Below are 17,954 nucleotides of genomic sequence, written 5' to 3'. Positions count from 1 at the left end.
CATCCAGTCTCTAAATTGTTAATTTTAACTTTAGACAATAAGTTTCTAAAATCTGTAAACAGCTTCGTTTCTTTTTTTTTCTGCTTAAAATTATTGGTGTTCTTGATATCTGTTTTCTTCTCCAGTACTACAAAGAAGAATTTCTCAGGAATCGCCCACAAAAAAGACCTTCCATGATCAAGGCACAGATTTTTATGAAATAATGGGCAAAATGGTAAGTTGTTTAATCACTCTACCTCTCTTAGTAGGCTGCATCTCCCACTGTCTGAATAATAATTTGTAAAATCTTGATCCATACTAAGAACGGGAAGCAGTACAAGCTGCTAGGTGACCAAGGATCCTGGCTGTCATTTGCTGGTGGGAGAAGGGCAGTGAGCTTGTCAGCAATTCTGCTGCTGTTCTATATTTGTGTAGTGGACTGTGGCAGCAGTATAAACATGCAGCTGAGTGGCATGTTTTGTCACTTTCTCCTTTTCAACTGTGATTGTCATGTATTTATTCCAGGGGCGTAGCTACGTGGGGGCCTGGGCCCCCATAGATTTGGTCCTGGACCCCCTGCCGATGACCCTCTCGACCCCCCCCCCCCCTCCTACCGCCAACCCTCCCCCGCCATCGCCGTGGGCTACCTTTGCTGGCGGGGGACCCCAACCCCCACCAGCCGAGGTCCTCTTGCTTCCCGCGGAAGGCTTCGTTCAGACTCACAGAAACAGAATGAAGCCTTGCGCGGGAAGCAAGAGGATCTTGGCTGGCGGGGATTGGGGTCCCTCGCCAGCAAAAGTAGGCGGCGGCGGGGAAGGGTTGGCGGGGGGGGGGGCAAAGTTTGTGGGGGGTCAGCAGGGGGGGGGGTAAAATGTGCCCCCTCACTGACCCCCCTCCCGCCGAAGTCTGGCTATGCCCCTGATTTATTCCATACAACATTTAGGGCCCTTTTCACTTTCTGGCCTTCTTCCATTTCCTTGCTTTTATCTGTAAAAGTATCACCTACAACTTGTTTACCTTTGACCTTTCTGCTAAGCTGCTTGTTAACCTTTTATTGGATTATGTCTAAGCAGGCACCAGCACCCAGATCCAGAACCACATCCCAGTCTTCAACACCCATGGTATGTTACACCTTAGGCTGCTTTTTATAACTTAATTTTGTATGAACCGTATGCCATAAGTAAATTGTTGTCCCAGCAGTTTCCTCTTGCTTCTTTCTACTTCCATCTCAGAACCAGAGCTGGGATCTGGTACAATAAACCTCCATTGCCACTACATGGGGGTTTCTCCCTTATTTTATGTTGTTACTTCCTCCTCACTCACTCCCCCCCCCCCCCCCCCCCCCCCAAAAAAAAAAAGTCTACTCTGGTCATTGAAATGATGGTTCTGGGCCAAAGGCCATGCACTAGGGCTCCTTCCAGAGCTCTGTGATTATGGACTCTGAATCTAGTGACAGAGTTATCACTGTTTAAGCAATGAGCATGACACCCCCCCCCCCCCCCCCCCAAGGCTGGAGACTAGAATACCCTACTTGAGAAACTAGCCAGTGTGCATCACTTCCATTGAGTCACAAGTCCAGCTTCAAATGGTGATTTGATTCTTCTCTTGAGACCCTATTCTGTACAGCTTCTATTGTAATAGCCACATTCTTGTCTTGCTTATATTGTCCTAATTTCGGAAGAAGGTTTCACCTTCAAAAGCTATTTTAAAATAAAAAGTATTAAGTCTAATTTTTAAAAAAATCCATCTTATATATATTTTTTGTTGGTTTTATTTCTATTTATTACCTTTTAAAGTGGACTATAAAACTTTGAGCTTATTACTGAGTAAAGCTTATGCATTGGGGAAGAATTGCATACTTAAGCATTGGATGCAGGAGGAGCCTTCTTCCTTTTGGTATTGGAGAAATAAATTGCACGCTTTTATGTTAGGGGAGGCGAAGGCTGTTAGCTCTTCTTCCCTTTGGAGAGTTCCTTTCATGTCTATCTGGAGTTATTTGCAAACTATCTCCCATAAAGCCAGAAGCACAGTATTAAACAAGTTTCAGAGTGTTTCCTAAGTTGGTACTGTTATAGTAGGGGTGGTTTGGGGATTCTCTGCCTGGGTAGGGGAGGGTGGATTTGGAATATTGGACGTTATCTTCTTATAGATGGCCTGGGGTTATAAGAGTCCAGATGCTGGGTCATCTCTGTGAATGTTTAAGATATGAGTTCCAGTAAGGTTGGGGGTGATCTTGCCTATAATTGTTAAATTTGAAAGGAAACTAGGGTAATGGGGAGGAGGGGTGCGGGATTTTTCTCACAAAACAAAAAATGGCTGCATAAGTTATCCAGCTCTTTGCTGTATGATGTTTTTGCTTATTATTATGCTAAGCATGATTATTGTTATGTAATTGCTCAATGTTTTTGTTTCATCTTGTTTAGCTGTTCAGTGTTGTTTTTTGTTTTGTTTAGATCCTGAATAAAATCCATTAAACCTTAAAGTGGACTAACACTGCTTTATGCATAGGTTTTTTGGTACAAACTGTGAGATCTTTAGCTTCCTTCAGTTAACAGGCTGATCAGCTCTTGATCCCATTAATGCATGTTGTGAAAGTGGCCATTGATAAACTTAATACCTGCGTGTTGAAGAACACTGGGCTGGTTATTTAATGTACAAAAGAGAAATACTATATATTTTGAAGATATAGATTGGCAGGAGGTTCCTAATCATCCTCCTTTTTGATAGTGAATTTATCCCTATGATTGAAGGCCATAATTTGGGAGTAAAATTTATGTTGCAGCTATGTTAGAATCGCAGATTGCAGGAACCTCCTAGAATGCATTATAGATTGCAGGTGGTTAGATAATTACATAAGTATTGCTATACTGGGAAAGACCAAAGGTCCATCAAGCCCTGCATCCTGTTTCCAACAGTGGCCAATCCAGGTCACAAATACCTGGCAAGATCCCAAAAAAGTACAAAACATTTTATACTGCTTATCCCAGAAATAGTGGATTTTCCCCAAGTCCATTTAATCATGGTCTATGGACTTTTCCTTTAGGAAGCCGTCCAAACCTTTTTTTTAATCTCCGCTAAGCTAACCACCTTTACCACATTCTCTGGCAACGAATTCCAGAGTTTAATTACGTGTTGAGTGAATTAAAACCATTAATTCAACCCTTCGGGTAACTGGAAAAGCCTTGTAAAGCAACAGCAGCAGGTTATTCAAAATGTGCTGAGACACAAGAAAAGGACAAGCATATGACCATCTTTGGGGAAAATTGCGTTAGTTACCAATTCAAGAGAATAAAATTCAAGCCTTTGGTATTTGTTACAATAGACAAGTATATTTGATTCAGAAATTGGGATGAATTTGTTTCCTGCATTTGCTGCCTTGCACTTAAGATATCAGCAGAGGTTGCAATTGTGATGACTCAGAGCAATATCTATGTGGTCCAGGGTTATGGAAGAAGGTCACGAACAACATCGGAATCCTCCAACCACTCGGTGGGATCTGGAAGACGCAACTCGGCTGCAAAGCAGCCTTCTCCCCCACCACCACCCATTCCAGAAGTGCCCAGAAGTACAAGACAAGCAAGCAGTAAAGAGCTCAAGGCCGGCACATCACATGGAAAGGTAATTTTTGTTTGTACAGCTTTCGAGGCCACTGTGCCTGACAAAAGCACTTTGTTTGTTTGGATTCCTTAGGCTAATCTATTCTAAATAGACTTGGCAGTATCATGTCCATTTCTCTCTCCATTTTATTTTTAGAGCAGTAGAAGTTGGTTTCCACTGAAAATTGGCTGGCTGATGGGGAAGGGAAAGAATGAGGCTCATTTACCAGATGACACAAACAGATCTGTAAGAACCTTAAAACAGATCAAACGTTTCACCACAGCACTTGCTCAGTTTGGCTTTTGAGGCTTGATGCCATCAGGGAATTATTGCTAGGAACATGGGACTGATTCCTGGGTTTATGCCCAGCTCTTCACTTGGCTTCTGTGATCTGAAATCATATTGCCTCCTCTTTTTTGTTTATACAATTGTAATTTAATTATAATATGTGTTCTCTGCCTCTTACCACTTCCAAAACTACCGTGCAGTGTGTGAAGGCCTTGGGAAAAATGTATCTGGCTATCCACTGAAAATAACTACATGAAATTGTTGGAGCTTGTGTGCTTACTTAAGCATTTTGAAGTGAAGTTTGGATGTTAGGTGCTGTATAGACCTGTAGTGGAAGCTAGATAACAGAAGGTAGAAGCATAGTATTTGAGGTGCAGTTCTTCAAGACAGTTGTACTTCAAGTAAAACTGTTTATACAATTTCTTTCTAGATTGTTTGGGATGAGAAGAAACAGCGTTGGGTTAACTTAGATGAACCAGAGGAAGAGGTGAGAGAGACCTTTGATTTTATAGTGTCAGATTTGCTGAATTGCAGAGTTTGCATATAGTTTCTTAAATAAGGAGAGAATTATTAAAATGTTTTGGGTAAAATTGTTTCAAGAAGTTTGGTGTTGTATTGGTTGGAAGGTATATGGGATATTTTGCAGATTGCTGCTTGTTATGATAAAAATGCCACAAAAGAAAATTATAGGTGAGTGTTAAGTGTCTGTAACCTTATAAGGCTTCGTAAGTCCTCTCTTCAGATATCTTAACTGACATGTTAATTTTTCTTTCCTTTTTAAGCACACTCATGAGCTCTGCTTTTATCTGTTCAAGCTCTGTTAATGGTTACCGTATTTTTCGGACTATAAGACGCACCTAGGTTTTAGAGGAGGGAAATAGGAAAAAAAAATGTTTTCCTTTTTCCTTCCTCTAAAACCTAGGTGCTCCGGTGTGTCTTGTCCGAGTTCGGGATCGCCCTCCCCTACTCATGTCAGCGATGTTCCCTGGTGGTCTAGTGACGTCGGGGCAGGAAAGAGCCCCCTCTTTCCTGCCCAGCGCGCTGCTCTCCGTCCTCCTCCGTCCTCCTGTATGCTGCCTGACGGTCTCGGCAAGATTCAAAATGGCCGCCGAGACTCTTTTGAATATCGCCGAGAGGGGGCTCTTTCCTGCCCCGACGTCACTAGACCACCAGGGAACATCGCTGACGTGAGTAGGGGAGGGCGATCCTGAACTCGGGGGGAGGGCGATCCGGAATCGCTACCTTCGGACTATAAGACGCACCCCCCCATTTTCCTCCCAAATTTTTGGGGAAAAAAGTGCGTCTTATAGTCCGAAAAATACGGTATATTTTTCAAGCACCTTAGAAACATAAGGAGTAGATTTTCTGTTTGTATTTTCTGGCACCTTATAAAAACATGGGGTACTTAGCCTGTTCAGGGTTATAGAGTAAAATATTAATACAAATTTTATCTGTTTGTAGAATAAGCCACTGCCGCCTCCACCTCCTGGCATGCTAAAGGGTCCTCAGACTACACCTGCTGGAACTGGAGCTCCTCCAAATTCCTCTGTCAATATGTTCTCAATAAGAGCAGGTAAACTATACCTTTTAACTTTTGTGCATGTCTTTATTGGTCAAACCATTGGTGGCATTTCAGACAGTAACATAATAAATTATGGCAGATAAAGGCCTGTATAGGTCATCCATTCTACCCAGCAAGGTGGCCAGAGTTGTAACTGCTGCTCAGTGCAGGTTACACCTTTATGTGCCCTGTTTAAAATGTGTAAGTTATTTAAATTTTGCTTTGATTCAGTCCTCCTTTATATGGATCCTCTTCTTATCCCATGTATTTGATTTCTGCCAGTTTTTGTCCCTACCACCTCCACTGGGACGGTATTCTAAGCATGCATCTACCACTACTGTCTGATGTTACTCTGAAGTCTAACATGCTGCAGTCTTAATGTCCTCTTGTTCTGCCACCTCCCCGTCTCTGAAAAAAGATTTGTTTGTATATTAATACATCATCTGTATCACATCTCCCTTGTCACTCTTTTCCTCTAGGGTATACATATTCAGGTCTTCAAGTCTCTTCTTATACATCTTTTGGCGCAAATCCCATACCATTTTTGTCTCCTTCCTCTGAACTGTTTCAAGTCTTTTCAGCAAGATACGGCCTACAAAACTGAACACAATACTCTGTGGGGCCTCGCCAATAAGTAGTGCAAGGGCAGTAACACCACCTACCTTCTATTGGTTTTGCCTCTCTATACAGCCTAGTATCCTTCTGGTTTTGGCCACTGCTTTGTCATATTTTCGCTACCTTGACGTCCTCGGACACTGTGACCCAAGGTCCCTTTCCTTGTCTGTGCATATCAGCCTGTCCTCCCCTATCTCATACAGCTCCTTTTGGATTTCTACACCCCAAGTGCATCACTCTGCACTTCTTGGCATTAAACATATAACCTCCAAACAGACTGTTTATTGTGTTATCCTGCTATCTTGCGCATATTCATTGTGGATGTCTTGAAAACGGTTGGCTAGGGGATACTAAAGGGCTGCTGGAGGATGTAGTCAAGGTGACTGACGTAGTGGAATTCAAAAGAGCTTTGGACAAGTTCCTGGAGGAAAAGTCCACAAAAATTATTAACCAGGTAGACCTGGGAGAGCTATTGCTCATCCCTGGAAATGAGCAATAAGAAATGGATCAAAGAGACTGACCACTGTCAGAAACATGATTCTGGGCTTAATGGACATTGGTTTGACCAAAATGGCATTTCTTATGTCTGACTTGAGAAATACTCTGGTTGAATGTATGGAAATAAAGGTCAATTTAAATCAAAAAATATATAAAATACTACTTTGTTTTTTTATTGGACTAACATTACATTTCTGACTTAAGTTTGAGGGGTTACCTTCATCAGGAGGAAACATTACATTTCTGACTTAAGTTTGAGGAGTTACCCTTCATCAGGAGGAAATGAAAATATCAATAGGTTTTTTGGTTATTGACTTTTAATGGCTTGTAAAGACTGAATTTAAAATTGCATTTTATTATTTCATAGGTAAAAATAATTTTTCCTTAGTTAAAAAAAGAAAAAAAAAGTATCTGCATTTCTCTCTTCTTCCTTCAGCAGGAAGCAGAGGTCGCTATGTTGATGTCCTAAACCCAACTGGCAACAGATCTAATAGTTCTGTCCCTCTACCAACTGATTTATTTGCCCCATTGGCACCGATGCCTATCCCCACAAACCTGTTTGTCCCAAGTGCAGGTATGTAATGTAAAACAAAAGTGCACATAGAGGCATCTGTGTTCAGAATTTAAACACGTCATCCAATAGTTCTGTTGTGGAACTAAAGTCTTTCTGCTGCCACTTACAGATGAAGTACAGCCTGCAGAAGGCGGTGATGCTAAACAGACACTGGCAGCAGAGCAAACCATCGCCGATCCTAGTACAGAATCTCAGGTTGGTTGCATCTGGATGAATCCTCCTTTCTGGGTCACAATGCAGTTATTTGCTGTCTTGCTGGATATTTGAACATGAGAGCCACATTGAAACTTGGCTTGTGAGCCACTTTGGAACTCTGCAGTGCTTGTCGTACTTTCTCACCCATTAAAAGACACCTTTATATTCTGCAGAAGTCTAGTCTCGTTACCATCCTCCATACCCAGGTGCTGTTATGCCAGCACATTGACAGCAGTAAGGGCTATAGCCTCTCTAAGGACACATCTAAAGAAACCCACACTCTGATCTTTTTGTTTGATAGCTTCCTTCTGCTTCTGAAAATCCTGCTATGAATGTGAATGGATCAGGAGAGGTAAGTGTAATCTAGTAGTTGTTAATAGGTATTTACCCATCATCCCATGGCCCAAAAAGTTGCTGGATTTGAGTTCTGTTTTATACAAGATGTTTAGTTCCAGAATAGCCGAAGCATGTACCAAACTCAATAGTAGAGAGCAATCCACCAGTTGAGAATCAGTAGCCTATATTCCAGTTACTGTCAAACAGGCTGGCCTATGGATCCAAAGGTACTCGTTTGGAATCTGTACATAGTTAAATAAGACAGTTGATAGAAGGAATGTCAGATTTGCAGTGGCTTTAAAATGTGCCTGGTCTAACATACACATATATCCTGATTTGCTGTAAGACAGAAAATGTAAAGGGCTTTTTCATTTTTACAAATTGGATTTTTAGATTTATTTCTTTTTCTAAATCCAAGCTCAAGGCAAGTTACATTCAGGTACATTAATTATTTTCCTGCCCAATGGGTTTACAAGCTAAGATGTATCTGAAGCAATGGAGAATGAAGTGACTTGCCAAAAGTCACCAAGCGTTAGTTGGAGAAGCAGAATTTGAATTCTGAGCTTCCCTGGTTTGCAAGCTGCTTCTCTAACCATTAAGCTAGTCCTCCAGCGATCAAATCTTTCCTCAAAATGTTCAAGTAATCCTCGTTTACTAAACTCCCTCTCTTCAAAAAAAAAAAAAAGTTTCTTCCTCAGCGACCCTCCAGACCGGTCAAGACGCGTGGGTTATGTCCTCCTACCAGCAGAGGGAGACTGAGAAAACACTAAGCTTTTGAAGCCTGTATATATAACCTGTGCAGAACCTCCACTAGCCAGTATTTTCTCAGTCTCAGCAGAGGTAGCAGTTGACAGCCTGTGCAGTCTCCAATAATCTGGTGAGGTAGTTTGTCATTGGGTCGTAGGATTTTTTCCTTCCAAACTTTATTCTGTTGCAGTACCCTGTACGTGTGTGTAAAAAAAAAAAAAAAAAAAGTGCTTTGGGGCCCTGGGTCTGGTGGGGCCCAGTTTTTCCCCCTGGGGTGTTACACCTATGTTTGGGTCCCTCCCCCTGTGCTGCTCTCTATTTCTGTTTGCTTGGCAGCTTTGTGCCTCGGCTGCTTTCTCAGTATTGTAGCCTTGAGTGCCTTACAATTTCCAGATGCCAGAGTTAGAGTACTGTGCCTTTAAGGTCAGTTATTCTATTTCATTTTGCTTGCCAGCTTTGTGCCTCGGCTGCTTTCTCAGTATTGTAGCCTTGAGTGCCTTACAATTTCCAGATGCCAGAATTAGAGTACTGTGCCTTTAAGGTCAGTTATTCTATTTCGTTTTGCTTGGCAGCTTTGTGCCTCGGCTGCTTTCTCAGTATTGTAGCCTTGAGTGCCTTACAATTTCCAGCTGCCAGAGTTGGAGTACTGTGCCTTTAAGGGCATTTATTTCTTTATTTTCAGCAGACCGAACGGGGGTTTTGATTCCTTGCTGGAACGAGAGAGCAGCGCTTTCTCCAGTGCTTTTGCAGTGTGAGTGAGTTTTTGGTTTGGCGCGTTTGCGGAACAGCTTTTCCCTTCCCTCGTGGTTTATGGCGGCCCAGCTCCTCCGATGTCGCGCGTGCTCGTGGCGAGGGGTAGAGGCGCCAGGCGCTCAGTGTAGCTTTGCGGTGCACCTATAAAGGTGGCTGCGACACCCCCCGACTTGACCGCGGAGGGATCGATGGTGTCGGGAGTCTCCGGGTCAGCGGGAGCGTAGGCAGGGCCGCTGTCAGCGGGAACAGTTTCGGCGGGAACAGCCGCCATCTTGAGTCTGACGCGGCCCGTGGAGCCGGCTGGTTTTGGGCCTGCGGCCTCCGTTTTTGGCACAAAAGGGCCTAATGACGGTCCAGGAATGGTGGGCTTTCCTCCAGATTTTGTCTGGACGCGGTATCAGGCCTGGAGATCGGGACCCCCCCCCCCCCCCCCCCCCCCAATTGGAAGAGGGGGCTATTTCCGTCTTGGCTGAGAGACCACGGTTAGAGTGGTCAGAGGACAGGCAATGTTTCTCTCCTGTAGCTGCAGAAGCTGCGCTTAGTGATCTGGGGGAGTCAGATGGAATTGACGGCTCTCAGGAGCAGGATTGTTGGATTCCTGGAGAGGATCCTTCAGTAGTGCGGATTTTCCATAGAGATGAGCTGTCAGAACTCATAGATCAGGTGTCGTCCACCCTTCAGTTTGGTCCTGAGGTGGCTTTGGGGGAAACTGTCCAGGATCCGTTGGTGAAGGGCATTCAGCGTCAGGCGTGATCCTTCCCTATGAACAAGGATCTCCGGGAGATGATTTGTCAGGAATGGGATTTGCCGTGTAAGTTGGCAAAGGCAATGGCGAGGCTTTATCCCCTCCCTCAGGACGATAGGGATTCCTTTAAGGCTCCCACGGTAGATGCAGTAGTGACGACAGTAATTATAGCTGCGGCTATCCCGGTTGATGGAGGAACGGCCCTCCGTGATCCTCAGGATAGGAAGTTGGGATCTTTTCTCAAGCGTAGTTTTGTTTTGTCGGCTCTAGCCCTGCAGGCCTCGGTTTGTGGGGGTCTGGTAGCTCGGGCATGTTTTCGTTGGGCCGAGAAGCTCCTGGATGATTCGGTAGATGTTGGTTCTTCTGGGGGTCAGGAGTTAGCCGACTTGGACATGGGTTCATCCTTTTTGTCTGAGGCTTTTATGATTTGTTGCCTACTTCAGACAAAAAATATGGCTATGGTTGTGGGTCTCTGCCACTTAAGGGAGCTATGCTCTTTGGAGAAGATTTGGACAAGTTAGTGTGAGGTCTTAGTGATACCAAGGTTCTATGGCTTCCAGATTTTCGGTTCAAGGCAGGGGCCAGAACTAGTTCCTCTCTGGGACGGTTTAGGGAGGCTCAGCGGTATAGGCCGGGCAGATCGAGTGGGACCTACCCCTAGCTGTCTGTTTGTCCAATTTAGATTGTAAGCTCTGTTGAGCAGGGACTGTCTTTTCATGTTAATTTGTACAGCGCTGCATAAGTCTAGTAGTGCTATAGAAATGTTTAATAGTAGTAGGACCTCTAGGGGTCGGTTTTTCCAGCGCACACAGTTCTTTCGTGAGAGTCGTCACGGAGGGCGTGGCTTTTCCGCGGGAGGTTAGTATTCAGGCCACAATTCCCAATGAAGGTGTGCGGGCTCAGGCTCTGGTGCATGTTGGGGCTCGGCTGAGTCTGTTTTACCAGAGTTGGGCCCAAATCAGGTCAGATCAGTGGGTTCTCAAGGTGTTTCGAGGCGGATGTGCGCTGGAATTCGAAAGCTGTTCTCCCGAAGTGTTTCTGGAATCCCTCTGTCGGTCTTGGAGCAAGAGGGCAGCAGTGAGGGACACTCTGCGGTGGCTGCTCGCGTTGGGAGCCGTGGTTCCTGTTCCTTCAGATCAGCAACGCTCAGGGTGCTATTTGATCTATTTTGTGGTCCACAAGAAAGAGGACACTTTTCGTCCCATTTTAGATCTCAAAAGGGTCAATGCGGCACTCAAGGTGCCCTCTTTCCGGATGGAGACGTTGCGGTCGGTCACTGGTGCGGTCAGGAAAGGAGAGTTTCTCACTTCCCTGGATTTGACGGAAGCTTATCTTCACTTTCCTTTGTGCAGCCTTTTGGTTCCAAGTTACAGGGTCCGATTCGTCGGTTCCTTGCAGAGAAGGCGCCGACGGCCCGTACTTATCGTCAGGTCCTGGGCCTGATGGCGGCGACCATAGAGGTAGTTCCGTGGGCCAGGGCGCACATGCGTCAGGTACAGTCAGCTCTGCTCAGTCGTTGGTCCCCTCTGTCGCAGGACTTGGAAATGGGTTGTCCGCTGTCGGTGGCCCCTCGTCTCAGTCTCCGCTGGTGGCTCAGTCCGCGCAATTTGGGAAAGGAATGCCGTTGGAGTCCCCACGGGGGCTGGTAATGGTCACGGATGCCAGTCTGCAAGGTTGGGGGGGCACATTGTCTCAGTCAGGTAGCTCAAGGCCGGTGGTCTCGGGCAGAAGCAGAGTGGTCCATCAACCGGCTGGAAACTCGGGCCATTCGGGTGGCGCGCCAGGCCTTGACGTCGGTGGTTCGCCACAAGGCAGTCCGAGTGCTCTGTGACAATGCCATGGCAGTAGCATATGTCAACCGTCAAGGGGGGAACAAAGAGCCTTGGCGGCGCAGTTGAACTCATCTTCAGGCTCTCTTGGCAGCGCATGTGGCCGGGGTAGGTCACATAGATGCAGATTATCTCAGCAGGCACACTCTAGATCCCAGAGAGTGGTCTTTTCTTCGGTCAGTGTTCCAGTGAGTTGTGTCGGTCTGGGGACTTTCGGTGATCTTAGCGCAACGGCTCGCTATGCGCAAGTTCAGAGATTTTTTTTTTTCAGTCGCTGAAGAGACCCTTGAGCGGAGGAAATCGACACTCTTCTGTTGCCTTGGCTTCGGGAGTGACTGTATGTGTTTCCTCTGTGGCTGTTAGTCGGTCGAGTAATATAGCGCATCGAACATCACTCCGGTCGGGTGATTCTGGTAGCTTCGGATTGGCAGCGTCGACCATGGTATGGAGACCTGGTGCGGTTGGCAGGGGCGGCGGCCCTGCCTTTGTTGGGATCAATTCTGTGTCAAGGCCCGATAATCATGCCGGATCCGGCTCGGTTTTCGCTTATGGTTTGGCTCTTGAGCGGCACAAGTTGAAGAAGAAGGGGCTTTCGTCCAGTGGCTTTGCTACGATGTTGAGTTGCCGTAGACGATCCACTTCCTTGGTGTATGTCCGGGTTTGGAGAATCTTTGAGCACTGGTGTGAAGACCATCGAGTTCGGCCGTTTCACTCTTCGGTGGCGGAAGTTTTGGAATTTTTGCACGATGGTGTTGATAGAGGTCTGGCCTTGTCTACACTGAAGGTTCAGGTGGCAGCTTTGTCATGTTTTCGTGGGAAGCTTCAGTGGAAGTCCTTCGCGTCTGTGCCTGAGGTAGTGCGTTTTTTGAAGGGTGTTAAGTTGCTGCGTCCGCCTCAGTGACGGATGGTGCCTCCGTGGGATTTGAAGCTAGTTTTGGATGCTTTGATCAGGCCTCCGTTTGTGCCTCTGGTATCGGCATCTTGTAAGGATTTATCTTTAAAGGCGGTCTTGTTGGTGGCGATTACTTCAGCACGGAGTGTTTCAGAGCTTCAGGCTTTGTCTTTTAGGGAACCATTTTTGTCCTTTCTGAGGGAAAGGTTTCGTTGCGGACGGTGCTTTCCTTTTTTGCCCAAGGTGGTTTCCGAGTTCCATGTTAATCAGGTCATCTCTCTGCCAGTGTTGGGTGATATGGCTGGAGATTCGGAGCAGCGTGGTATTGCCAAGCTGGATGTCAGGAGAGTTTTGAGTTATCTCTCTGGAACTCAGGACTTCAGAGCCTCTGACCGTTTGTTCGTTCTTCATGGTGGCCCAAAGAAGGGTGCAGCGGCTCCTAAGGTGACCATAGCACGGTGGTTGAAGGAGGCGGTTGCATCTGCTTACTTGGTGAAGGGTCCTGTGGTGCCTAGGGGCTGGTCTGCTCATTCCACTAGGGGAATGGCAGCCTCGTGGGCGGAGAATAGTATGATTTCTCTGTTAGATATTTGTCGGGCTGCGGTTTGGTTTTCGTTGCATTCCTTTGTGAAGCATTATAGGATTCCTGTGCATGCAAAGGTCGAGGTGCGCTTTGGGGCAGCAGTTTTGACCTCTGGCCTTAGTAGGTCCCTCCCATAAGTTAGTTACTGCTCTGGTACGTCCCACGCGTCTTGACCGGTCTGGAGGGTCGCTGAGGAAGGTGAAATTAGATCTTACCTGCTAATTTTCTTTCCTCTAGACCCTCCAGACCGGTCAAGAGCCCGCCCTGTCTGTATTGGAGGCCAGGAGGTGTATTTGTTGGATAATTCTTGGCTGCTGTAAATTGTTGTTTCTCTAATTGCAGACTGTTTATTTCTGTTTTGTGATAGGAGTCCGGGACAGGTGGGGCTCTTCTTTGATAGTCCACCTGTAGAAGCCCAACTGTTTTATCAAAGGCAAAGGAACATGTTTCCGTAAGAGCAAGCGGAAGATGTTTCTTGTTTTTGCAGTTTACTGTGACCACGTACAGGGTTGCTAGTTGTTGTTAGTGTTTTTTTTTGTTTCTCTGCTTTGTCAGGGGTATACTGGCTAGTGGAGGTTCTGCACAGGTTATATATACAGGCTTCAAAAGCTTAGTGTTTTCTCAGTCTCCCTCTGCTGGTAGGAGGACATAACCCACGCGTCTTGACCGGTCTGGAGGGTCTAGAGGAAAGAAAATTAGCAGGTAAGATCTAATTTCACCTTTTTTGGCATCCATTAACTTTTGGCATATATATGAATAAATTGAAGTAGGCGTTAGCCCTTTACAGTGTGAAGCCTGCTTGTCTTATACAGAATGCATCAGGCAGTGACCTGCATGACCATTTTCTTTTGTTTTTGTGTGTGTTCTTGCTGTTTTTGTAGCTTTCGCGCTCTAGTTCAATGAGTTCATTATCTCGTGAAGTAAGCCAGCATTTTCCACAGGTACCCATGGCTGGCCATTTTCCCACTCTTTGTTAATTTTATTAATTTTTTTTTTTTTTTTTTTGCATTGGATGAACTTCAACTAACATTACTTTTAAGTTTGCCTGCCCCTCACCATTACATTAACTTTCCCCAAAAGATGTTGAGTTTCCTTAATTTGATTTTCTACTGTACACAGAAGAAAAATATTCATCTGTGTTGGTCTGAAGCAGCCATAAGAGCTCAGATGTGCTTTCAATTTGCCTGATCATTATGTAAAATGTGTAGTATTTTGACAGCAGATCACATCAGCTGGTTAGGCGTTGTTAGCTGAGACTCTCAGCATATGTCATTCTTCCAGGTAGCACTATGCAATTTACTTGGGGGTGGGAGAAGAAGATAAAAAGTTGTGACCCTTAGATAAGCAAGGGAGTAAATATGTTTTTTGTTTATACCTGTGTTCTTTGATAAACAATATCTAGTGCAGTGTTGCTGTGGGCAGAATTTGGGTTTCTCTAAATTGTGGTTGTATTTGAATGAAATAGTTTAAAATGCATATAAAGCATGCTAACAATTAGCATGTAGAACCAGCGTTATTTTCTCTCTCATCGTCCTGCCTTCCTTTCATCACTTCCCCCTCTATTGCAAGTGTACTTAGACATGAATCTCATAATAATTTTGGATATTACTAGCTCAACAGATGGATGCCGTGAAATCACCACCATTTTCTTAGAAAATATTTCATGTAGAATATGGAACTTAGAGTGATGGAAGTTGGTATGTTTAGAGCACTTTTGTTAGAAATTAGATTTCCCCTCCAAATGAATTGCAGTAGTCATGCTCATTGGAAGAATAAGCTGCCCAAAAAGGAAATCCAGTTAACACAGACGCCTGCTTTAAAAAAATTTATTTTTTTAAATCCAAAATGTTCATTCTTACCTAATGGCAAAATAAAATTAATCCAATTCCGATGATACACAGCTGAGCCTTTCAGAGTGTAAAAGGGAATCCTTCATCTACTGTATGAATTGCACAGGGAGTAAGGTAAAGGGCAGATTAGATCTTGCTGGGATTTTGTCTTGTGGCACTTGCTGGAACTGGTAACTGCTGGCATGAGATTGTACTAACTGGGTTAACATTGCATTGCTGTTTGGCTCACTTTGTGTGCATGGTGGGGGGGTGTCTTCCCTCAAAAGCTGTTTCTAGTTTTGTTTTGCATGTTGTGGTGTGTTTTGCCACTATTCACACAAAATGTGCACAGCAGTTAAAGTGCACATACAGTAGCTGTGTTTGTGCCCATCAATGATAACCTGTTGCTTTTCAATGTTATGGATCTTCTTGCAAGTACTGCTTAGTTCTTTTGATAAATAAAACACATGTCAACCAGAGACATGAAGTTCCTTGACTAAACGTGCTTATGATGAAATATATTTTCCATGTGATGTAGGCACCGATGAATGCAACACCTCCAGAAGGGCCTCCCTCTGGAACAGTTCCATTTTACAATCCTTCTCAATTTGCACAAGTAAGTGGGAGTTTTGTCTTGCTAGAAATTGAACTCTGCAGAAAGTAATGCACTAAAAAATAGACAAGACAATGCAGTATTAGAAAAAAGCAGGGGAGTCGGCAGATCTGAATTGCTGCTGCCAGTCAGTGTAGACAGCACACAAAGAAACATGGCAAGAAGAGAGGTCACAGCAAAATGCTGACTTCACTCAAGCAGTGGTATGCAAAGGTGAAGACAAAGGAGGGCAAATTTCATTATTCTATTTGTTTATGTAAAGTATGGAATATTATTGATGATATCCAGCCTGTGTGATGGATTGAGATTTCAAGCATGGCCATGTCTAGGTAAGATGATTCTAAATACTGCACTATAAAGTGATAGGTAGAGGTTTTTTTTTCTATATTAAGCCACTTCCATGCCCAAGGATTTTCCTTCATTGTTAGTATATTGGAAGAAAATGTTTCTTGGTGGATTCCATTTTGTTTACAGTTTTATGTGTTGACTGAATGAAAGAGACCTTAAAGACATTGAAGTTGATTTAAAACAGTTAAATTGAACTTTCATAGTGTCCCTCTAGACCGGCACACATGGGTTATGCCCCCCTCCAGCAGACGGAGATAGAACTTCCAGTAGGCGTATAAGTGGAATGTGCAGTCCCCTGAAAGTGTCTATTCTCAGTCTCAGCAGATGGTAGGAGTGTTAAGTCTGTGCAGTCCCTTTGGTTTCAATTAATTAAAAAAAAAAAGAAAGAAAAGGAAAAGAAGAGAGACCCTTTAATAGCAAGAGGTGGTGTAGGGTTTTCTTTTTTTTTTGTACCACAAGCAGATTTTAAAAAACAATTTTTAATTGAACAAGTTGGTACAGGCCTACTCCTGCTTGCCAGACAGGGGCAGAGTCCCTTGGGAGTCTCTGAAGCCCCAGGGGTGCCACACTCAGGTGGTCAAGTCCCTTCCCTCCTTCCCCCTCATTGTGGTCTATTTTGGGGCTACCTTGCCTAATTCCTGGTCCACCTTTGCTGCTGTTGGGCATGGGGAGGGTCAGGAGTAAGGGGGGTTTGCCTGCAACCTTTCCCCTCGCCGGTCTTGTTTTTTGGTCTGAAGCAGATTTGTAAGCTCAAACTACTAAACAAAACAAAAAAAAAGACACTGTTTCAGGGGGCGGAGGAGTGCTTGATCCCAGCGCTTGAGCACACTGTGTTTTTTCAGCGCAGTGCTTGGCAGTCTGTGAAGACTCTGCAGCTGTTTCTCGTGGGCAAGCAGGAGGTTGTTACGTAGGGCCCGCACTCGTCTGTCTTGCGGCCTAGTCACACGGTCTGCAGCATTAAGTTGATGACGTGGCCTAGTCACACGGTCTGCAGCATTAAGTCGATGACGCGCCCAAAGTACTGCCTAATGTGTCAGCACCATGCACTGAATGCTTCCGGACACTGCGCTTTTTGTTTGGGGGACCAAGCTGTGCCTTTCTCGGCATCAATGTTGGCAGCACCAGGGCAGGAGCCAGTGAGTGCTTCAATGGCGGTGGGGCAGTTGGAGCAGCAGTTGGGGGTGGCAGTTCCAGTTTTAGTAGGAACTGCTGCCATATTGAATCCCCTGCTGCCTTCTGATATGCCGCCGCATCTGGAATCAGTAACTGCATGGGACTCATCTGGGTCGGATTTGGCGCATTCTGTCCACCAGCAGTGAATATTCACCGTGATTTTGTGTCAGTGCCAGCAGAGTGCTGCTGGGGGTGTTCAGGGGGAGTGGTCAGTTGCTGGGGTCATTTGCCTTTTTCTTCAAAAAAGAGGCACGTGGATTGGAACTTGGGTGCTGTGGAGGAAACTACGTATCTGCATTATGAAGAGGAGCCAGATTGGCTTATGGAGGACGTTCTGGTCTCGGAACGCAAGGGCAAGGACGAAGACTGGGTAGAAGACCTGCCACTTGGTGAGAATTGTGGTCTGTGTTTTTCAGAGGGACGAGCTCCAGGAGTTCATTTCCCAGGTGTCTGCCACCCTCTGGTTTGAGGATGCTCTGAAATACCCTGACGGAGGAACCCCTTCTGAAAGGCTTCCGGAAGTCCTCAAAATTTTTCCCTATGCATCAGGACATTAAGGATGTTATCCAGGCCCAGTGGAAAGCTCCAGCCGCCCCTTTTCATTTGGCTCATTCTATGGTGCGCCTATACCCTATTCCGGAGGAGGATCGGGAGCACTTGTGTCCGCCTCAATTGGATGCGTTTGTGTCCATAGTAATCAAGAAGAGTATGGTCCCGATGGACGGTAGTATGGCTCTGAGGGGGAGTACAGGCAGCCATTTGTGGTGGCTTAATGGCCTGGGTCTGCTTCCATTGGGCT

General features: G+C 45.2%; 1 protein-coding gene across 4 annotated transcripts in view; it reads left to right on the top strand.

Annotated features, from left to right (window-relative positions):
• SEC16A (SEC16 homolog A, endoplasmic reticulum export factor) overlaps positions 1-17,954 on the top strand; it is a 106,464-nt gene that overhangs the window by 86,824 nt on the left and 1,686 nt on the right. Inside the window, exons 21-31 of one of the 4 annotated variants that reach the window (XM_030207637.1) lie at positions 126-214; positions 1,053-1,100; positions 3,421-3,597; positions 3,733-3,822; positions 4,295-4,351; positions 5,326-5,437; positions 6,975-7,112; positions 7,222-7,307; positions 7,609-7,659; positions 14,074-14,133; positions 15,560-15,637. In XM_030207637.1, coding sequence (XP_030063497.1) covers positions 126-214; positions 1,053-1,100; positions 3,421-3,597; positions 3,733-3,822; positions 4,295-4,351; positions 5,326-5,437; positions 6,975-7,112; positions 7,222-7,307; positions 7,609-7,659; positions 14,074-14,133; positions 15,560-15,637 — 986 coding nt within the window. Of the gene's footprint in view, positions 1-125; positions 215-1,049; positions 1,101-3,420; positions 3,598-3,732; positions 3,823-4,294; positions 4,352-5,325; positions 5,438-6,974; positions 7,113-7,221; positions 7,308-7,608; positions 7,660-14,073; positions 14,134-15,559; positions 15,638-17,954 lie in introns of all 4 variants that reach the window. The other 3 variants (XM_030207638.1, XM_030207636.1, XM_030207640.1) reach the window with 3 other exon arrangements.

This window comes from Microcaecilia unicolor, chromosome 6 (assembly GCF_901765095.1).
Source record: "Microcaecilia unicolor chromosome 6, aMicUni1.1, whole genome shotgun sequence".
Classification (NCBI taxonomy): domain Eukaryota; kingdom Metazoa; phylum Chordata; class Amphibia; order Gymnophiona; family Siphonopidae; genus Microcaecilia; species Microcaecilia unicolor.
Note: the sequence above shows the minus strand (reverse complement) of the source record. Positions and strands in the feature narration are given on the sequence as shown.